Raw genomic sequence first — 17937 nt, 5'->3', positions numbered from 1 at the left:
TGTATGTATCTAGTTGAATGTCTGTATTGCTGTGTGTATCTAGTTGAATGTCTGTATTGCTGTGTGCATGTTGTTGATTGTCTTTATTGCTGTGTGCATGTTGTTGATTGTCTTTATTGCTGTGTGTATCTAGTTGATTTTCTGTATTGCTGTGTGCATCTAGTTGAATGTCTGTATTGCTGTGTGCATCTAGTTGAATGTCTGTATTGCTGTGTGCATCTAGTTGAATGTCTGTATTGCTGTGTGCATCTAGTTGAATGTCTGTATTGGTGTGTGTGTCTAGTTGAATGTATGTATTGATGTGTGCATCTAAGTGAATGTCTGTATTGCTGTGTGCATCTAGTAGAATGTCTGTATTGCTGTGTGCATCTAGTTGATTGTCTGTATTGCTGTATGTATCTAGTTGAATGTCTGTATTGCTGTGTGCATCTAGTTGAATGTCTGTATTGCTGTATGTATCTAGTTGAATGTCTGTATTGCTGTGTGCATCTAGTTGAATGTCTGTATTGCTGTGTGCATCTAGTTGATTGTATGTATTGATGTGTGCATCTAAGTGAATGTCTGTATTGATGTGTGCATCTAAGTGGATGTCTGTATTGCTGTGTGCATCTAGTTGAATGTCTGTATTGCTGTGTGCATCTAGTTGAATGTCTGTATTGCTGTATGTATCTAGTTGATTGCCTGTATTGCTGTGTTCATTTTGATAAATGTCTGTATTGCTTTATGCATCTAGTTGAATGTCTATATTGCTGTTGTTATCTAGTTGAATGTCTGCATTGCTGTGTGGATCTAGTTGAATGTCTGTATTTCTGTGTGCATCTAGTTGATTGTCTTTATTGCTGTGTGTATCTAGTTGAATGTCTGTATTGGTAAGTGTGTCTAGTTGAATGTCTGTATTACTGTGTGCATCTAGTTGATTGTCTTTATTGCTGTGTGTATCTAGTTGAATGTCTGTATTGGTGTGTGTGTCTAGTTGAATGTCTGTATTGCAGTGCGCATCTAGTTGATTGTATGTATTGATGTGTGCTACTAAGTGAATGTCTGTATTGCTGTGTGCATCTAGTTGAATGTCTGTATTGCTGTGTGCATCTAGTTGAATGTCTGTATTGCTGTATGTATCTTGTTGATTGTCTGTATTGCTGTGTGTATCTAGTTCAATGTCTGTATTGCTGTTTGCATCTAGTTTAATGTCTGTATTGCTGTGTGCATCTAGTTGAATGTCTGTATTGCTGTGTGCATCTAGTTAAATGTCTGTATTGTTGTGTGCATCTAGTTGAATGTCTGTATTGCCGTGTGAATCTAGTTGAATGTCTGTATTGCTGTGTGCATCTAGTTGAATGTCTGTTTTGCTGTGTGCATCTAATTGATTGTCTGTATTGCTGTGTGCATCTAGTTGAATGTCTGTATTGCTGTGTGCATCTAGTTGATTGTCTGTATTGCTGTATGTATCTATTTGAATGTCTGTATTGCTGTGTGCATCTAGTTGAATGTCTGTATTGCTGTATGTATCTAGTTGAATGTCTGTATTGCTGTGTGCATCTAGTTGAATGTCTGTATTGCTGTGTGCATCTAGTTGATTGTATGTATTGATGTGTGCATCTAAGTGAATGTCTGTATTGATGTGTGCATCTAAGTGAATGTCTGTATTGCTGTGTGCATCTAGTTGAATGTCTGTATTGCTGTGTGCATCTAGTTGAATGTCTGTATTGCTGTATGTATCTAGTTGATTGCCTGTATTGCTGTGTTCATCTAGATAAATGTCTGTATTGCTTTATGCATCTAGTTGAATGTCTGTATTGCTGTTGTTATCTAGTTGAATGTCTGCATTGCTGTGTGGATCTAGTTGAATGTCTGTATTTCTGTGTGCATCTAGTTGATTGTCTTTATTGCTGTGTGTATCTAGTTGAATGTCTGTATTGGTGTGTGTGTCTAGTTGAATGTCTGTATTACTGTGTGCATCTAGTTGATTGTCTTTATTGCTGTGTGTATCTAGTTGAATGTCTGTATTGGTGTGTGTGTCTAGTTGAATGTCTGTATTGCAGTGTGCATCTAGTTGATTGTATGTATTGATGTGTGCATCTAAGTGAATGTCTGTATTGCTGTGTGCATCTAGTTGAATGTCTGTATTGCTGTGTGCATCTAGTTGAATGTCTGTATTGCTGTATGTATCTAGTTGATTGTCTGTATTGCTGTGTGTATCTAGTTGAATGTCTGTATTGCTGTGTGCATCTAGTTTAATGTCTGTATTGCTGTGTGCATCTAGTTGAATGTCTGTATTGCTGTGTGCATCTAGTTAAATGTCTGTATTGTTGTGTGCATCTAATAGAATGTCTGTATTGCCGTGTGAATCTAGTTGAATGTCTGTATTGCTGTGTGTATCTAGTTGAATGTCTGTTTTGCTGTGTGCATCTAATTGATTGTCTGTATTGCTGTGTGCATCTAGTTGAATGTTTGTATTGCTGTGTGCATCTAGTTGAATGTCTGTATTGCTGTATGTATCTAGTTGAATATCTGTATTGCTGTGTGCATCTAGTTGAATGTCTGTATTGCTGTGTGCATCTAGTTGAATGTCTGTATTGCTGTGTGCATCTAGTTAAATGTCTGTATTGCTGTGTGCATCTAGTTGATTGTCTGTATTGCTGTGTATATCTAGTCGAATATCTGTATTGCTGTGTGTATCTAGTTGAATGTCTGTATTGCTGTGTGCATCTAGTTGATTGTCTGTATTGCTGTGTGCATCTAGTTGAATGTCTGTATTGTTGTGTGCATCTAGTTGAATGTGTGTATTGCTGTGTGCATATAATAGAATGTCTGTATTATTGTGTGCATCTAGTTGATTGTCTGTATTGCTGTGTGCATCTAATTGAATGTCTGTATTGCTGTAAGCATCTAGTTGATTGTCGGTATTGCTGTGTGCATCTTGATGAATGTCTGTATTGCTGTGTGCATCTAGTAGAATGTCTGTATTGCTGTGTGCATCTAGTAGAATGTCTGTATTGCTTGTATGCATATTGTTGATTTTGTTTTGCTTGTATGCATCTAGTTGATTGTCTGTATTGCTGTGTGTGTCTAGTCGAATGTCTGTATTGCTGTATGCATCTAGTTGATTGTCTGTATTGCTGTGTGCATCTAGTTGAATGTCTGTATTGCTGTGTGCATCTAGTTGATTGTCTGTATTGCTGTGTGCATCTAGTTGAATGCCTGTATTGCTGTGTGCATCTAGTTGAATGTCTGTATTGCTGTTAGCATCTAATTGATTGTATGTATTGCTGTGTGCATCTAGTTGAATGTCTGTATTGCTGTGTGTATCTAGTTGATTGTCTGTATTGCAGTGTGCATCTAGTTGATTGTCTGTATTGCTGTGTGCATCTAGTTGAGTGTCTGTATTGCTGTGTGTATCTAGTTGAGTGTCTGTATTGCTGTGTGCATCTAGTTGATTGTCTTTATTGCTGTGTGTATCTAGTCGAATGTCGGTATTGCTGTATGTATCTAGTTGAGTGTCTGTATTGCTGTGTGTGTCTAGTCGAATGTCTGTATTGCTGTGTGCATCTAGTTGAGTGTCTGTATTGCTGTGTGTATCTAGTTGAGTGTCTGTATTGCTGTGTGCATCTAGTTGAGTGTCTGTATTGCTGTGGGCGTCTAGTTGAATGTCTGTATTGCTGTTAGCATCTAGTTGATTGTATGTTTTGCTGTGTGCATCTAGTTAAGTGTCTGTATTGCTGTGTGCATCTAGTTGAATGTCTGTATTGTTGTGTTCATCTAGTTGAATATCTGTATTGCTGTGTGCATGTAGTTGAGTGTCTGTATTGCTGTGTGTGTCTAGTCGAATGTCTGTATTGCTGTGTGCATCTAGTTGAATGTCTGTATTGCTGTGTGCATCTAGTTGAATGTCTGTATTGCTGTGTGTGTCTAGTTGAATGTCTGTATTGCTGTGTGCATCTAGTTGAATGTCTGTATTGCTGTGTGTGTCTAGTCGAATGTCTGTATTGCTGTGTGAATCTAGTTGAATGTCTGTATTGCTGTGTGCATCTAGTTGAATGTCTGTTTTGCTGTGTGTGTCAAGTCGAATGTCTGTATTGCTGTGTGAATCTAGTTGAATGTCTGTATTGCTGTGTGCATCTAGTTGATTGTCTGTATTGCTGTGTGTGTCTAGTCGAATGTCTCTATTGCTGTGTGAATCTAGTTGAGTGTCTGTATTGCTGTGTGTGTCTAGTTGAGTGTCTGTAATGCTGTGTGCATCTAGTTGATTGTCTGTATTGATGTGTGCATCTAGTTGAATGTCTGTATTGCTGTTAGCATCTAGTTGATTGTATGTATTGCTGTGTGCATCTAGTTGAATGTCTGTATTGCTGTGTGTATCTAGTTGAATGTCTGTATTGCTGTGTGCATCTAGTTGAATGTCTGTAATGCTGTGTGCATGTAGTTGAATGTCTGTATTGCTGTGTGCATCTAGTTGAGTGTCTGTATTGCTGTGTGCATCTAGTTGATTGTCTGTATTGCTGTGTTCATCTAATTGAATGTCTGTATTGCTGTTAGCATCTAGTTGATTGTATGTATTGCTGTGTGCATCTAGTTGAATGTCTGTATTGCTGTGTGTATCTAGTTGAATGTCTGTATTGCTGTGTGCATCTAGTTGAATGTCTGTATTGCTGTGTGCATGTATTTGAATGCCTGTATTGCTGTGTGCATCTAGTTGAATGTCTGTATTGCTGTGTGCATGTAGTTGAATGCCTGTATTGCTGTGTGCATCTAGTTGAATGTCTGTGTTGCTGTTTGCATGTAGTTGAATGTCTGTATTGCTGTGTGCATCTAGTTGAATGTCTGTATTGCTGTGTGCATGTTGTTGATTGTCTTTATTGCTGTGTGTATCTAGTTGATTTTCTGTATTGCTGTGTGCATGTTGTTGATTGTATGTATAGCTGTGTGCATCTAGTTGATTGTAGGTTTTTGTGTGTCTCGATGTTCACTGTGTGTATTGTCAGTGCGAATGTTGTTTATTGTAGGTATAGATTGTGTGTCTCAAGTTGTGTATAGGTGATGCTTATGTTATATATTTAGCCCGCAAAAACACTCACAGTAGGAGTATGACTACTTGGCTTTTTTATGAACATGCTATATAAGTATTTTTATTGTTTATGTTGGTATTAATAATATAGATTTCCGTTTTGTCAAAACTATTGTTCTGTTTTAAGTATCTATTTAGTGGATATTTGTTTCCGTGTGTTTCAGGTCATGGTGGATTTCATACTTATTAGTTTGTAATGGTTTAGCTTTCGATAGTGCGCCAGTGAGAAAATGTACATACTAATGAAAACAAATCTCATTTTATAAAAAACAGGAAATTTAGTGTTTGCCTCAAGAGGATTACTTGATAATGAGTCACACTATAATATAAGATTGAAAGATTGTTCAAAGCGAAAGACGACGATGGACGAAGCTAACACTGGTTACAATAATTAATATGATAAAAACTACAGAGACAAGGCCAGTAATAACACTTCAAAGTAGGAACCCTGTTATGAGGCCCGAAAGACATAAACTGTACATGAAACACAAACAACACGAAGTGTACATAAAACACAAACAACACGAACTGTACATAAAACACAAACAACACGAACTGTACATAAAACACAAACAACACGAAGTGTACATAAAACACGAACTGTACATGAAACACAAACAACACGAAATGTACATAAAACACAAACAACACGAACTGTACATAAAACACAAACAACACGAACTGTACATAAAACACAAACAACACGAAGTGTACATAAAACACAAACAACACGAAATGTACATAAAACACAAACAACACACACTGTTTATCAACACAAACAAACAATACAAAATGTACAAAATCACAAAAAAACACACATAATTTATATAATGGCTATATTAACAAATGATGGAATCACTAATGCATAACGGTTAATGAAAAGTTCATTATTATGAGTTCTTAAATTTTAAAATTGTTCAATTCCAATATCATGACACGTCAAAACACTGACACTTAATACGATGATGAGAAAACTCTTCAACAATATAGAAGAATACGCTATAACTACCAAATCATGTCAACATGTATTTATTTATAAATGCGACATCAAGAGTGGGTATGTGTAATATGGAAGTGGAATGAAGGTGGCAGTTTATATGCCAAATATGAAGTCCTTAAAATCAGCTGTGAATAGTTCATTCATGTATCAGGGGGGCACACATTTAGGTGGTTAAACAAAAACAAATACCATGAAGGCTCTTGTACAGCAAAGGAATTGATATGAAATTAAAATACCACATTTAAATAATGTTAAAGCAGAAAACATTGCTAAAGTTCTAAAACCTCACTTAAACCCTTGCAGATTCGGAATACGTGTACCCCCCCCCCCCCTGTGTATACCAAATAATGATTTGTCAGACCATTTTAAAAATCGACGGATGTGTCTACTTTTGTTTAAATAAGGACATTTTTGCATTGACAATTGTATTTACCTTTAGTCTACAGTCGTGTGATGCATACTATGAAAGAAATGGTCGTGATAAAGATATTCTGTTTATTCACTTGGTTTCTATTTTGTGCCTGTGACTTTTATTCCATTCCTTCTTCAATCTCTATGGTAAGTGTTTTAAATCTTATTTCTACATGGCTTTTAGTGAAAACAAAACAACAGAAAGTGAAATATTATACAACATGAAACGACAATTCTAGTATTAGAAATTGATATATATATATGTCGCATATATATATGTCGCATATATATATATATATATATATATATATATATATATATATATATATATATATATATACATTGTAAATTTCAAATTTGAATAACAATGAAAAAGGCAACAATATTGTACTCATTGAATACTAAAACTTTGTAGGATGACCTTTATTATATGTTTCAGCCCAATGAAGTCACGGGCGGGTTTCACTTCCAGAATTGTAACAGCACGCCTGTACCCTTCTTCGTTAACAATGCTTCCATTGAGCCCGACCCCGTGCAAATGAACCTTACCTACGTTAATCTCACTTTGGATGCAACAATTACGAAGGAGATTGGTAAAACAGGCAAAGTTGATGTGAGTAGCGAAGAACATCGATCATTTGAGAATTTTGAAAACTGAGGATATGTTGTGGTTTCGAAGGAGATAAAATCACCTTTTATTACATGCTTTCAGCTGATTTATAGAGATTTATCAGTGAAATAAACATGATATTTCACTGTTTTAAACAGTGAAACAATGAAATACCATTTTGGTAATTACACTCTTTTATAAAATCAGGCCGTTTTCTGAAAAAAATGTCCTTTTATTTCTTTTTAAAGCATGTAATAACATAAGTATTTTTTAAAAAAAATCAAATAAATCTTATAATTCCAAACTAAAAAATAAAATACCAAAAATGTGAAAAAACATCGGAAAATATTTTTTTATAAGAATGCACGGTATTGAATGTGAACATCCGGTGCCAGTGGACTATCGCCACATATTCTAAACATAAAAAATAATCTAGTCTACAGGGATAAAAATTGAATCTTTAGTCATTCTCTGTCATCCTAGGCCAGTTTGAGCATACGACTGAAGACAGAGCACGGTGAAACGGAGCTGTGCTATATTCTTGGAGAGAGATGTTACGTGTCGGACGTTTGCTACTACCTGAAGAAAGCGCTGGACAAGAAGGATTGTACTATACCGGTATATTAATTTTATGAAACTTTATTATGTCCTGATGGCCACGAGAACACTATTTCCGGACTAATGCACATTTCATATTTCACGCAAAATTCTGAAAATATTGCTTTTTATGAGTGGATTTAAAGTTCAGATACTCAGTTTTATACAATTATATTTGTACAATTTATTTATCATTCCAATTGCCATGTTAAGCTGAAATGTAACGCACGTGCAGAAAGATAAGCATGGCGTTCCTGGTCACACGTTGAGTAGAATCAAAAGCCCTTGATTCTTATGCACCAGTAAATTGTAACTATGTCCCCCACGAACCCTTCTCTCAATACACAGAAAGCTCAAGACTGCATGCCAAGTGCCATTTTGTTTCAGGCAATACCCATATATATTGTTAGGAGGATCCCTTTCAAACAATTGCCGTTCATAGTGAAGGGACAATTTACTGTGAAGGCAAACGTAAGAGAAATGGGACAGCCAGTGGCATGCGTAGAAGTGACCATGTGCTTAAAGTAGGTTATGTTGCTATAAAGTTGTACAATAGATTATCTTACTCATTAATGTTATTAATAATTTAATACATACGTCACGTTGTACAGGGTTTTCGCGCCTCGATGTTTATTAGTTTTGCTGTTCAGGCTGATCACGGATTATCGCTTTGCAGCAAGCGCTTGAAATTCAAGCCAAAATGCTATGTTTTGCGTTTAACGACACTGCTATTTAACCAAATTCTTTTCAAATTTTACTTTGTAAAAAATGATGTACCCAACTCTAAATCTGAATTTTACATGTTCGAAATCATGTTCCAGTTTAATTCTTACTTACGATTGAACTAAACATATAAAATTTTGATAACTTTTTAAAAGGGCTGAGATATTGGACCTTCAAACCCACTTCTGTATTTGGCCGTTGGTATGCATGGTCTTGTTACATTAGCAGCTTGTCCTGCACGCATTTGTTTGGAGAAAAAACAAAACAAATGAAAACAGATTGCAAGAATAAGTAAAATGCAATGTATAAAAGCACGTCATATACACTACATTTTCACTATTCAAATCTTAATATCATGCGTTGTTTTTCAGTGAGTGTAGTCTTCTATGAATAAACATGGACAACCCGGATGATCATCACCTTTATTACAAAGACAACTCTCGTCGAGAGAAGCTTGCTTGTTTGGACTTATTATTTCAATAGACTGTGTACATCTTCCTTTAACATATACTTAACATATACATGTTTTGCTTTAACCAATAAACGTATTGTTTCAAAGAAAAAAAATAGTATCGGAGCTGTTTGGTGAAGATAATCATTTTATATGTAACATTCTGTAGCGTAAAATAGTTAATGACAAGAAGTCACTGCACAGCAAACTTGTGCGCTGGATTAAGGAAGTTATATTTGAAATTTAGATATAAACTTAAACATGAAAACAATTACATCTTAAAAGTATAAAAGGCATGTGTCCTTATTAATAGATTCAACGACTTGAATATTACATTTAACTTCCTTATTTAAAGCTGCACTCTTACCGATTTACCATTTTTACAACTTTTTTTATTTTTTGTCTTGGAATATAAGTATCTATAAGAATCTTTTCCAGCACCGGTCACATGACCGGAAACACACGTCCGGTATGCAAGAAAGGGCAATTCTTGCATACCGGACGTGTGCTGGAAAAACTCATCTTACACCCCGCATGTAAGATGAGTAACGCGCAACAACGCGCCACTTTTTATTTCTTTTATTGTATGGTTTATAAAAAGTATATTATGCAATTACAATAAAGCGGATTCAAACATATAAGTATACAACACTTTTAAATAAAATTGAAAATAAATAATGACGTCAATAGTGATTTAAAATTACTGCGCTTTATGACGTCAGTACACAACGTCGCACGCGCTTTTTGGTGAACTGTACAAATGTGCGTTTTCTACGTCATTTTTTCCACAAATTCATAATTTTAGATATGCAAGAAAAAATATCAATCATGTTTTCCGGTCCGGTTTGAATAATCCGACCCTCGGGGCCGCTGCGTGACCGGTAACTCGGCAAGTCTCGTTACCGGCTTACGCGCGTGTCCTCGAGTCGGATTTTTCTATCCGTACCGGAAACACATGATAGATACTTATATTTTTTGCGTAAATATCTTCAAACCAATGTTATAAGATTGCTGACAAAAATACAGATGGTAGATTTTCATATTTCCGTTCGAAAATTAATGTTTTATTGCATAAACCGTTACTAACGGTTTAAAGAAAAATGCATAAAACATCATTTTTTGAACTTAAATATTAAAATATGCGATCCAATTTTTGTCAACAGTCCTATATAACTGGTTTCCATGGATTTTCGCACAAATTAGCTCGTTCCAAGACAAAAAATAAAAAAGTTGTCAAGACGTTCAATCTGTGAGATTGCAGCTTTAAAGGGTAATTATGTAAACATTTGCTGTTTCACTGTAGCCCTATTGTTGAAGCATGCTATAAATTTCAAAATACAAGCAGTTAAAATCTTCCTTGTTTTCAAACATAAAGGCTTTATCGGGACCTCCAATTCAACATTTTCTATTAACTTAAGTTTGTTTCCAGTCCTTAGCGCAATTAAAAAACAAATATCTGCATGGGTTGGATTTAATATATATATATATATTGTAATATAAGTAATAAATAGTTCTAAATATATATATCGTTTTATTTTATAGAGAAATCGTGTACACAAGTTTGTATGTGTTGATTAGATTTAAATATCCAATCATGATACGTTTTGTGACAGTGCTTGCAGGCATAATGTCTCAGTCAAATACGGTCAAAGGGTGATTCGCCAATGTAATTCCAGAGCTATATCCCTTTTATAGTAAAATATAGTTACCATATTACTTTTGCAGACAATTACTTCAGATAAATTGCTCAAGTTAAACCACAGTTATGCCCCTTTTACAAGACAATGCAGTTGGCTTACTAATTGATTCGAAATAATAAATATAAAATGTTTTAAAATTACTATATTAAAAGATTACAAAAAAATATTATTATTAGTTTGACTATGTTTGGCGATCCAAACAGGCGACAGTCATTTTCGTGGAATTGAAGTGTGTTTTAACATTTAAAAGTCTGCAGCGATTTAAATATGTGTCCATAAATCAGACGTTTGATTTCGGAAATTAAGACATGTATACATACAACTGAGCGTGGCAGATTGGTAGAGATAGCAATGGGAACTAAATTTTAAACTCTATAAATGCTTCATCATAAGCCTAAGAACACACAGTTTTAGTGTAGTATAAACCTCTAAACCAATATTGCATGAAACCAAGGTATTTCAATCTCGGATATATGACTTTGTTTCATCAACGAACTTATCTATCATACACAACGAAATAATAACTTAAATCTTATTTACAAAATTTCTTTTTAAAAGGACATGTGTCTTGGATAAAACACATAGAAACTAGTTATTCATACCTGTCCCTGTTGTTAGTAATATCTATAAATCGAGCATAAGAGATAAACACTGAGCAATGTACCGGGGAGACGGATAAACACAGAGCAATGTACTTGGGAGAGGGATAAACATAGAGGAATAAACTGGTAGAGGGATAAACACAGAGGAATGTACTGGGATAGGGATAAACACAGAGAAATGCACTGGGAGAGGGATAAACACAGATGAATGCACTGGGGAGGGGGATAAACACAGAGAAATGCACTGGGGAAAGGGATAAACACAGAGGAATGTACTGGGGAGAGGGATTAATACAGAGGAATGTACTGGGGAGAGGGATTAATACAGAGGAATGTACTGGGGAGAGGTATTAATACAGATGAATGTACTGGGGAGAGGGATTAATACAGAAGAATGTACTGGGGAGAGGGATTTATACAGAGGAATGTGTTGGAGCGATGGATAAACACTGAGGGATGAATTGGGAAAAAGGATTAATTCAGAGGAATGCACTGGGGAGAGGGATTTATACAGAGGAATGCGTAGGGGCGATGAATAAACACAGAGCAATGTACTTGGGAGAGGGATAAACACAGAAGAAAGTACTGGGGAGAAGGATTAATACAGAGGAATGCGTTGGGGCGATGGAAAACACAGAGGAATGCGCTGGGGAGTGGGATAAATACAGAGGAATGCGTTAGGGCGATGGATAAACACAGAGGCATGCACTAAGAATTGGGATTAACATAGAGGAATGCACTGGGGAGAGGGATAAACACAGAGGATTGCACTGGGAGAAGGATAAACACAGAGGAATGCACGGGGAGAGGGACAAACACAGATGGATGCAATGGTAGAAGGATATACACAGATGAATGCACTGGGAGAGGGATAAACACAGATGAATGCCCTGGAAGAGGGATAAACACAGATAAATGGACTAGGGAGGGGGATAAACACAGAGGAATGCACTGGGGAAAGGGATAAACACAGAAGAATGCACTGGGAAGAGGGATAAACACAGCGAAATGCATTGAGAGAGAGGGATAAACACAGAGGAAGGCACTGGGATAGGGATAAACACAGAGGAATGCACTGGGGATAGGAATAAACACAAAGGAATGCTCTTGGAGAGGGATAAACACAGAGTAATGCACTGGGAGAGGAATAAACACAGAGGAATGCACTGTGGATAGGGATAAACACAGAGGAATGCACTGGGAGAGAGATAAACACAGATGAATGCACTGGAGAGATGGATAAAAACAGAGGAGTGCACTGGGGAGAGAGATGATCACAAAGGAATGTACAGGAGATAGGGATAAACACAGAGGAATTTACAGGGGAGATGGATAAACACGGAGGAATGCATTGGGAGAGAGATAAACACAGATGAATGCACTGGGGAGAGGGATAATCACAGATGAATGCAATGGGAGAGGGATAAACACAGAGGAATGCCCTGGGGAGAGGGATAAACACAGAGGAATGCACTGGGAGATGGATAAACACAGAGGAATGCACTGGGGAGAGGGATGATCACAAAGGAATGTACAGGAGATAGGGATAAACACAGAGGAATGCACTTGGAGAGGGATAAACACAGAGGAATGCACTTGGAGAGAGATAAACACAGATGAATGCACTGGGGAGATGGATAAAAACAGAGGAGTGCACTGGGGAGAGAGATGATCACAAAGGAATGTACAGGAGATAGGGATAAACACAGAGGAATTTACTGGGGAGATGGATAAACACGGAGGAATGCATTGGGAGAGAGATAAACACAGATGAATGCACTGGGGAGAGGGATAATCACAGATGAATGCAATGGGAGAGGGATAAACACAGAGGAATGCCCTGGGGAGAGGGATAAACACAGAGGAATGCACTGGGAGATGGATAAACACAGAGGAATGCACTGGGGAGAGGGATGATCACAAAGGAATGTACAGGAGATAGGGATAAACACAGAGGAATGCACTTGGAGAGGGATAAACACAGAGGAATGCACTTGGAGAGGGATAAGCACAGAGGAATGTACTTGGGAGATGGATAAACACAGGGAAATGCACTTGGGAGAGGGATAAACACAGGGAAATGCACTTGGGAGAGGGATACTCACAGAGGAATGCACTTGGAAGAGTGATAAACACAGAGGAATGCATTGAGAGAGAGGGATTAACACAGAGGAAGGCATTGGGGATAGGGATAAACACAGAGGAATGCACTGGGGATAGGAATAAACACAAAGGAATGCTCTTGGAGAGGGATAAACACAGAGTAATGCACTGGGAGAGGAATAAACACAGAGGAATGCACTGGGGATAGGGATAAACACAGAGGAATGCACTGGGAGAGAGATAAACACAGATGAATGCACTGGAGAGATGGATAAACACAGAGGAGTGCACTGGGGAGAGGGATGATCACAAAGGAATGTACAGGGGATTGGGATAAACACAGAGGAATTTACTGGGGAGATGGATAAACACTGAGGAATGCATTGGGACGAGAGATAAACACAGATGAATGCACTGGGGAGAGGGATAATCACAGATGAATGCAATGGGAGAGGGATAAACACAGAGGAATGCCCTGGGGAGAGGGATAAACACAGAGGAATGCACTGGGAGAGGGATAAACACAGAGGAATGCACTGGGGAGAGGGATGATCACAAAGGAATGTACAGGAGATAGGGATAAACACAGAGGAATGCACTGGGGAGAGGGATAAACACAGAGGAATGCACTTGGAGAGGGATAAGCACAGAGGAATGTACTTGGGAGATGGATAAACACAGGGAAATGCACTTGGGAGAGGGATAAACACAGCGTAATGCACTGAAAGAGGGATAAACACAGAGGAATGTACTGGGAGAGAGATAAACACATATGAATGCACTGGGGAGAGTGATAAACACAGAGGAATGCACTGGGAGAGAGATTCACCTCGGGATATAGATAACAGAGCGGAATCCACCTCGGGAAAGGGGTAACAGAGCAGAATCCACCTCGGGAAAGAGATAACACAGCGTAATTCACCTCGGGAGAGGGATAACATAGAGGAATCCACCTCGGGCATGGGATAACAGAGCGGAATCCACTTCGGGGGGGGGGGGATAACACGGCGGAATTCACCTCGGGAGAGAGATAACACGGCGAAATCCACCTCGGGAGACAGATAACACGGCGGAATCCACCTCGGGAGAGAGATAACAGGGCGGAATTCACCTCGGGAAAGGGATAACAGAGCGGAATACACCTCGGAAGAGGGATAACAGAGCGGAATTCACCTCGGGATGGGGATTACAGAGCGGATTTCACCTCGGGAGAGGGATAACACGGCGGAATCCACCTCGGGAGAGAGATAACACGGCGGAATCCACCTCGGGAGTGAGATTACAGGGCGGAATCCACCTCGGGAGAGGGATAACAGAGCGGAATCCACGTCGGAAGAGGGATAACAGAGCGGAATTCACCTCGGGAGAGGGATAACAGAGCGGAATCCACCTCGGGATAGGGATAACACAGCGGAATCCACCTCGGGATAGGGATTACACAGCGGAATTAACCTCGGGAGAGGGATAACAGAGCGGAATCCACGTCGGAAGAGGGATAACAGAGCGGAATTGACCTCGGGAGAGGGATAACACAGCGGAATCCACCTCGGGATAGGGATAACACAGCGGAATCCACGTCGGAAGAGGGATAACAGAGCGGAATTCACCTTGGGAGAGGGATAACAGAGCGGAATCCACCTCGGGATAGGGATAACACAGCGTAATCCACCTCGGGATAGGGATTACACAGCGGAATTCACCTCGGGATATAGATAACAGAGCGGAATCCATCTCGGGAGAGGGATAACAGAGCGGAATTCACCTCGGGAGAGAGATAACACAGCGGAATCCTACTCGGGAGAGGAATAAACACAGGCGAAATCACTAGGGGAAAGGGATTTACAAAGATGAATTAACCTCGGTTGTGGGATTCACACAGATATACTAAAGTTGGGAGAGGGGTAAACACTTAGGAATTCACTTGGGGAGAGAGCAACAAAAACAACAATGTAGTCTCGCTTTTAAGACAGTGGTTACTTTTCACACCGTTTACTTTTACAGGCAGTTAGAGATGGTTTTGGATTATCAATAAAGCATTTGCGTTGATTTACAGTTGTTATAATATTATTATTGGGTAATGCATAAACATTTGTTGCATTGAAGCCTCTCAGAAAATGTTCAACAGAAAAGTTTTTAAACCTTTATTAAATTCCACCAAATAATATTGCCCTATTGAATCCCAGGAATGTACTATCGTGTTTTCATTTAACTCGAAATACTCAGCAACGTTGAGTGACATACTTTAGCATTTGTGTTATTTCAGATTTTCAAACGCATCATACAAATATTGACTCAAACTTTCAGTTTCATACCTGGGTATAGTTAGTTATTCGTAACACAAACATATTCTTTTCCGATATTATAATATCATTTTTACAAGATGATAAAATTTCAGTTTATTTAAGTCTGAGTCACAAACTCAGACTCTCTTATTTAAGTGCATACGGGCTCTGATGCATTGTGCATTATGAAATAATTTAATTAATATACCGCCTTGCAGGAAGGAGTGTCAGGATTATAGCTCGAATGAATATTTAAGAGACTAAAGGTCAATTTATCAATAAATATATAACCCTTATATATTGTTTCGAGTAGATCATCTCAATAAAAGAGGACCGTGAATCGAACTCATGTTTGCTTTGAACACATGATTATTATTGCTATCTTGCAGAATATTGTGTTCTGAAAATACACTTTAAATAAAGTTGATAATTCTTAATTAATATCAAATGAAACAAAGCTGTATAAGGTCATATTACAACACAAACGAATTAATTGTAATGCTATGTAGCTGTTCTATTTGAGGTAGCCGCTTAGGTAAGACACATAAATACATTAGGAAGAGAGATCATGTGCAAATACAAAAAATATACTGTATGGAAACAGCGGCCATTGATTGATTAAACTAAGACTGACCGTTTGAAGCAGTGGTAGGCGTATCTGCCATCTTATACCATAGGCTTAATTCTTTCTCCAGAATCATGCCTTTGAAAAAACGCAACGCAATACTTAGCGCCAGCTGTAGATAACGCGTGTTTCAGAAACAGGTTAGATTCTATAACAAAATATAGAACAATGATATCGTAGTGTCTAATCGTACTTTATGGATTTAAGATTAACATCGATCAGTTAATCAATTAATCATACATGACGGAAGATTACTATTTTATAAGGAATTTAATTTCACGGAAATGAATAAACTTCCGAATAGAAGATTATGCCAGAACCATACTGACTGACACTAACTATAAAAACTTGTAGCCAAATTGCTTATCCCTATTCACCATATGTTGTCAAATTTCATCAAACTTAAGTAATAGCGTTGGATTTTAACAGCATTATAGAAATTCATAATACAATATGGATATCTTAAATTCTATATTTATATTTCTCCTGTCGTGGAAACTTGTAGTGTGCAACAGTTATGGTTATTTTAGTGCTGTTTCGGTAAGTTATCCATGTTATCACACATATTAAAAAAGTAAAGGTTTATATTGTCAGAGATCGATCAACTAGTAGCGATCGAAACGTCTTATGCAACAACATTATATTTATAACCATGGTAATTTATAAGTTACCAATAAATAGTGGTTCAAGTTAGAGCATGTAAAATGATGAAATTGGTTCTGTGAATTGAGTAGTACTGCAAGAGGTTGTCCTCAAAATGTTGAAAGGTCTGGTAGTTTGGCCCCAAAATAAATCAGTTTGTTTTCACACAATTTATTCGGTGCTATATGTGTGTATTTTGGTTCATATTAATGGAAAATGTATGACTGACCCGAAAGGATATTTTATTTTAACTTTACAAAAATCCTCTTTTATTTCGTATATTTGTTCTCTCATAAGCTTCCAACCTACTGATTGTGCTGTGATGTTTCTCCCTGTAATAATTGACATGTCTTACGTTATTACATTTCGTTCAGAACCGGTCGGTAGTTGCCAACTGCAACAAAACGGAAGCTGTAATAACAGGAAACCACCTCAGCTTCGGCCCCAACCCCGTAGTCCTTCATCCAGACCCAAAGGATTTAGAAGTGGGTCCCAGTCTATCTTTAAATGGCAGCATCACCATTACTAGACCCTTGGCTGCAAACGGGGAGAGAGTGGAGGTATGTCGTATCAATCTACAGCATATATTATATAATGCAAGATGCGATCCGATACAGCAATTAAATGCGACATAATGCAATGGAGAGCATTACTGCGAGGTTAATGATTGGTTCCGGCAAGTCGTCATAAAGCAATAATTGCCCGATGGTGTCCATAACGGGCTCGAGTGCTATTGTCAACAAATAGCGAGCAACAACCAGTAACTAATACTCACGTGTTTCCTTTCTATTCGTGTTGTTTTCTTTAATTCATGCTCTTTTAATGAAAATGCACTGCATACAAACTTTACCATTTCGTTCGAATTTGATGGATCTGAACGTTACTTTACTAAAGGTGCGCAGTTAAGCCTGGTTAGTAAGTCGAAATGTCCATTTGATGTTTATCTATATTTTAAAACTATTTCTGTTTTAAGCTGATAACACCTTGAATAAGAAAACATTTGTTGTAATCTAAGATTGTGTTCACAGAACAGAACAGAAGTTTATTTCGACTTATGCAATAAAGCATATCGTCAAACAAATATATACAATATATTAAACAAAATATTCATGCGCGTGATCATCGT

The 17937-nt window shown here is 37.7% G+C and overlaps 1 protein-coding gene across 2 annotated transcripts; it reads left to right on the top strand.

Annotated features, from left to right (window-relative positions):
- Positions 1-584: 584 nt before the first annotated feature.
- LOC128227100 (uncharacterized) lies at positions 585-10369 on the top strand. Of its 2 annotated transcripts, none has more exons than XM_052937307.1 (5): positions 585-6623; positions 6916-7089; positions 7570-7704; positions 8094-8207; positions 8778-10369. In XM_052937307.1, exons 1-5 carry the CDS (start codon positions 6519-6521, stop codon positions 8778-8780), a joined length of 531 nt encoding a protein of 176 aa, XP_052793267.1. In that variant the 5' UTR covers positions 585-6518; the 3' UTR covers positions 8781-10369. The 2 variants fall into 2 exon arrangements, with proteins under 2 accessions (XP_052793267.1, XP_052793266.1); XM_052937306.1 differs by having other exon boundaries at positions 599-6623; positions 8071-8207.
- The last annotated feature ends 7568 nt before the right edge of the window (positions 10370-17937 follow it).

This window comes from Mya arenaria, chromosome 3 (assembly GCF_026914265.1).
Source record: "Mya arenaria isolate MELC-2E11 chromosome 3, ASM2691426v1".
Lineage (NCBI taxonomy): Eukaryota > Metazoa > Mollusca > Bivalvia > Myida > Myidae > Mya > Mya arenaria.
This window is presented reverse-complemented; position numbering and strand designations above follow the sequence as displayed.

Coding starts and splice junctions, on each gene's coding strand:
- LOC128227100 (XM_052937306.1), top strand. CDS start 6,519: ATGCATACTATGAAAGAAATGGTCGTGATAAAGATATTCTGTTTATTC. Junction 7,090..7,569: donor GTAAAACAGGCAAAGTTGAT/GTGAGTAGCGAA, acceptor CTGTCATCCTAG/GCCAGTTTGAGCATACGACT. Junction 7,705..8,070: donor AGAAGGATTGTACTATACCG/GTATATTAATTT, acceptor ATTTTGTTTCAG/GCAATACCCATATATATTGT.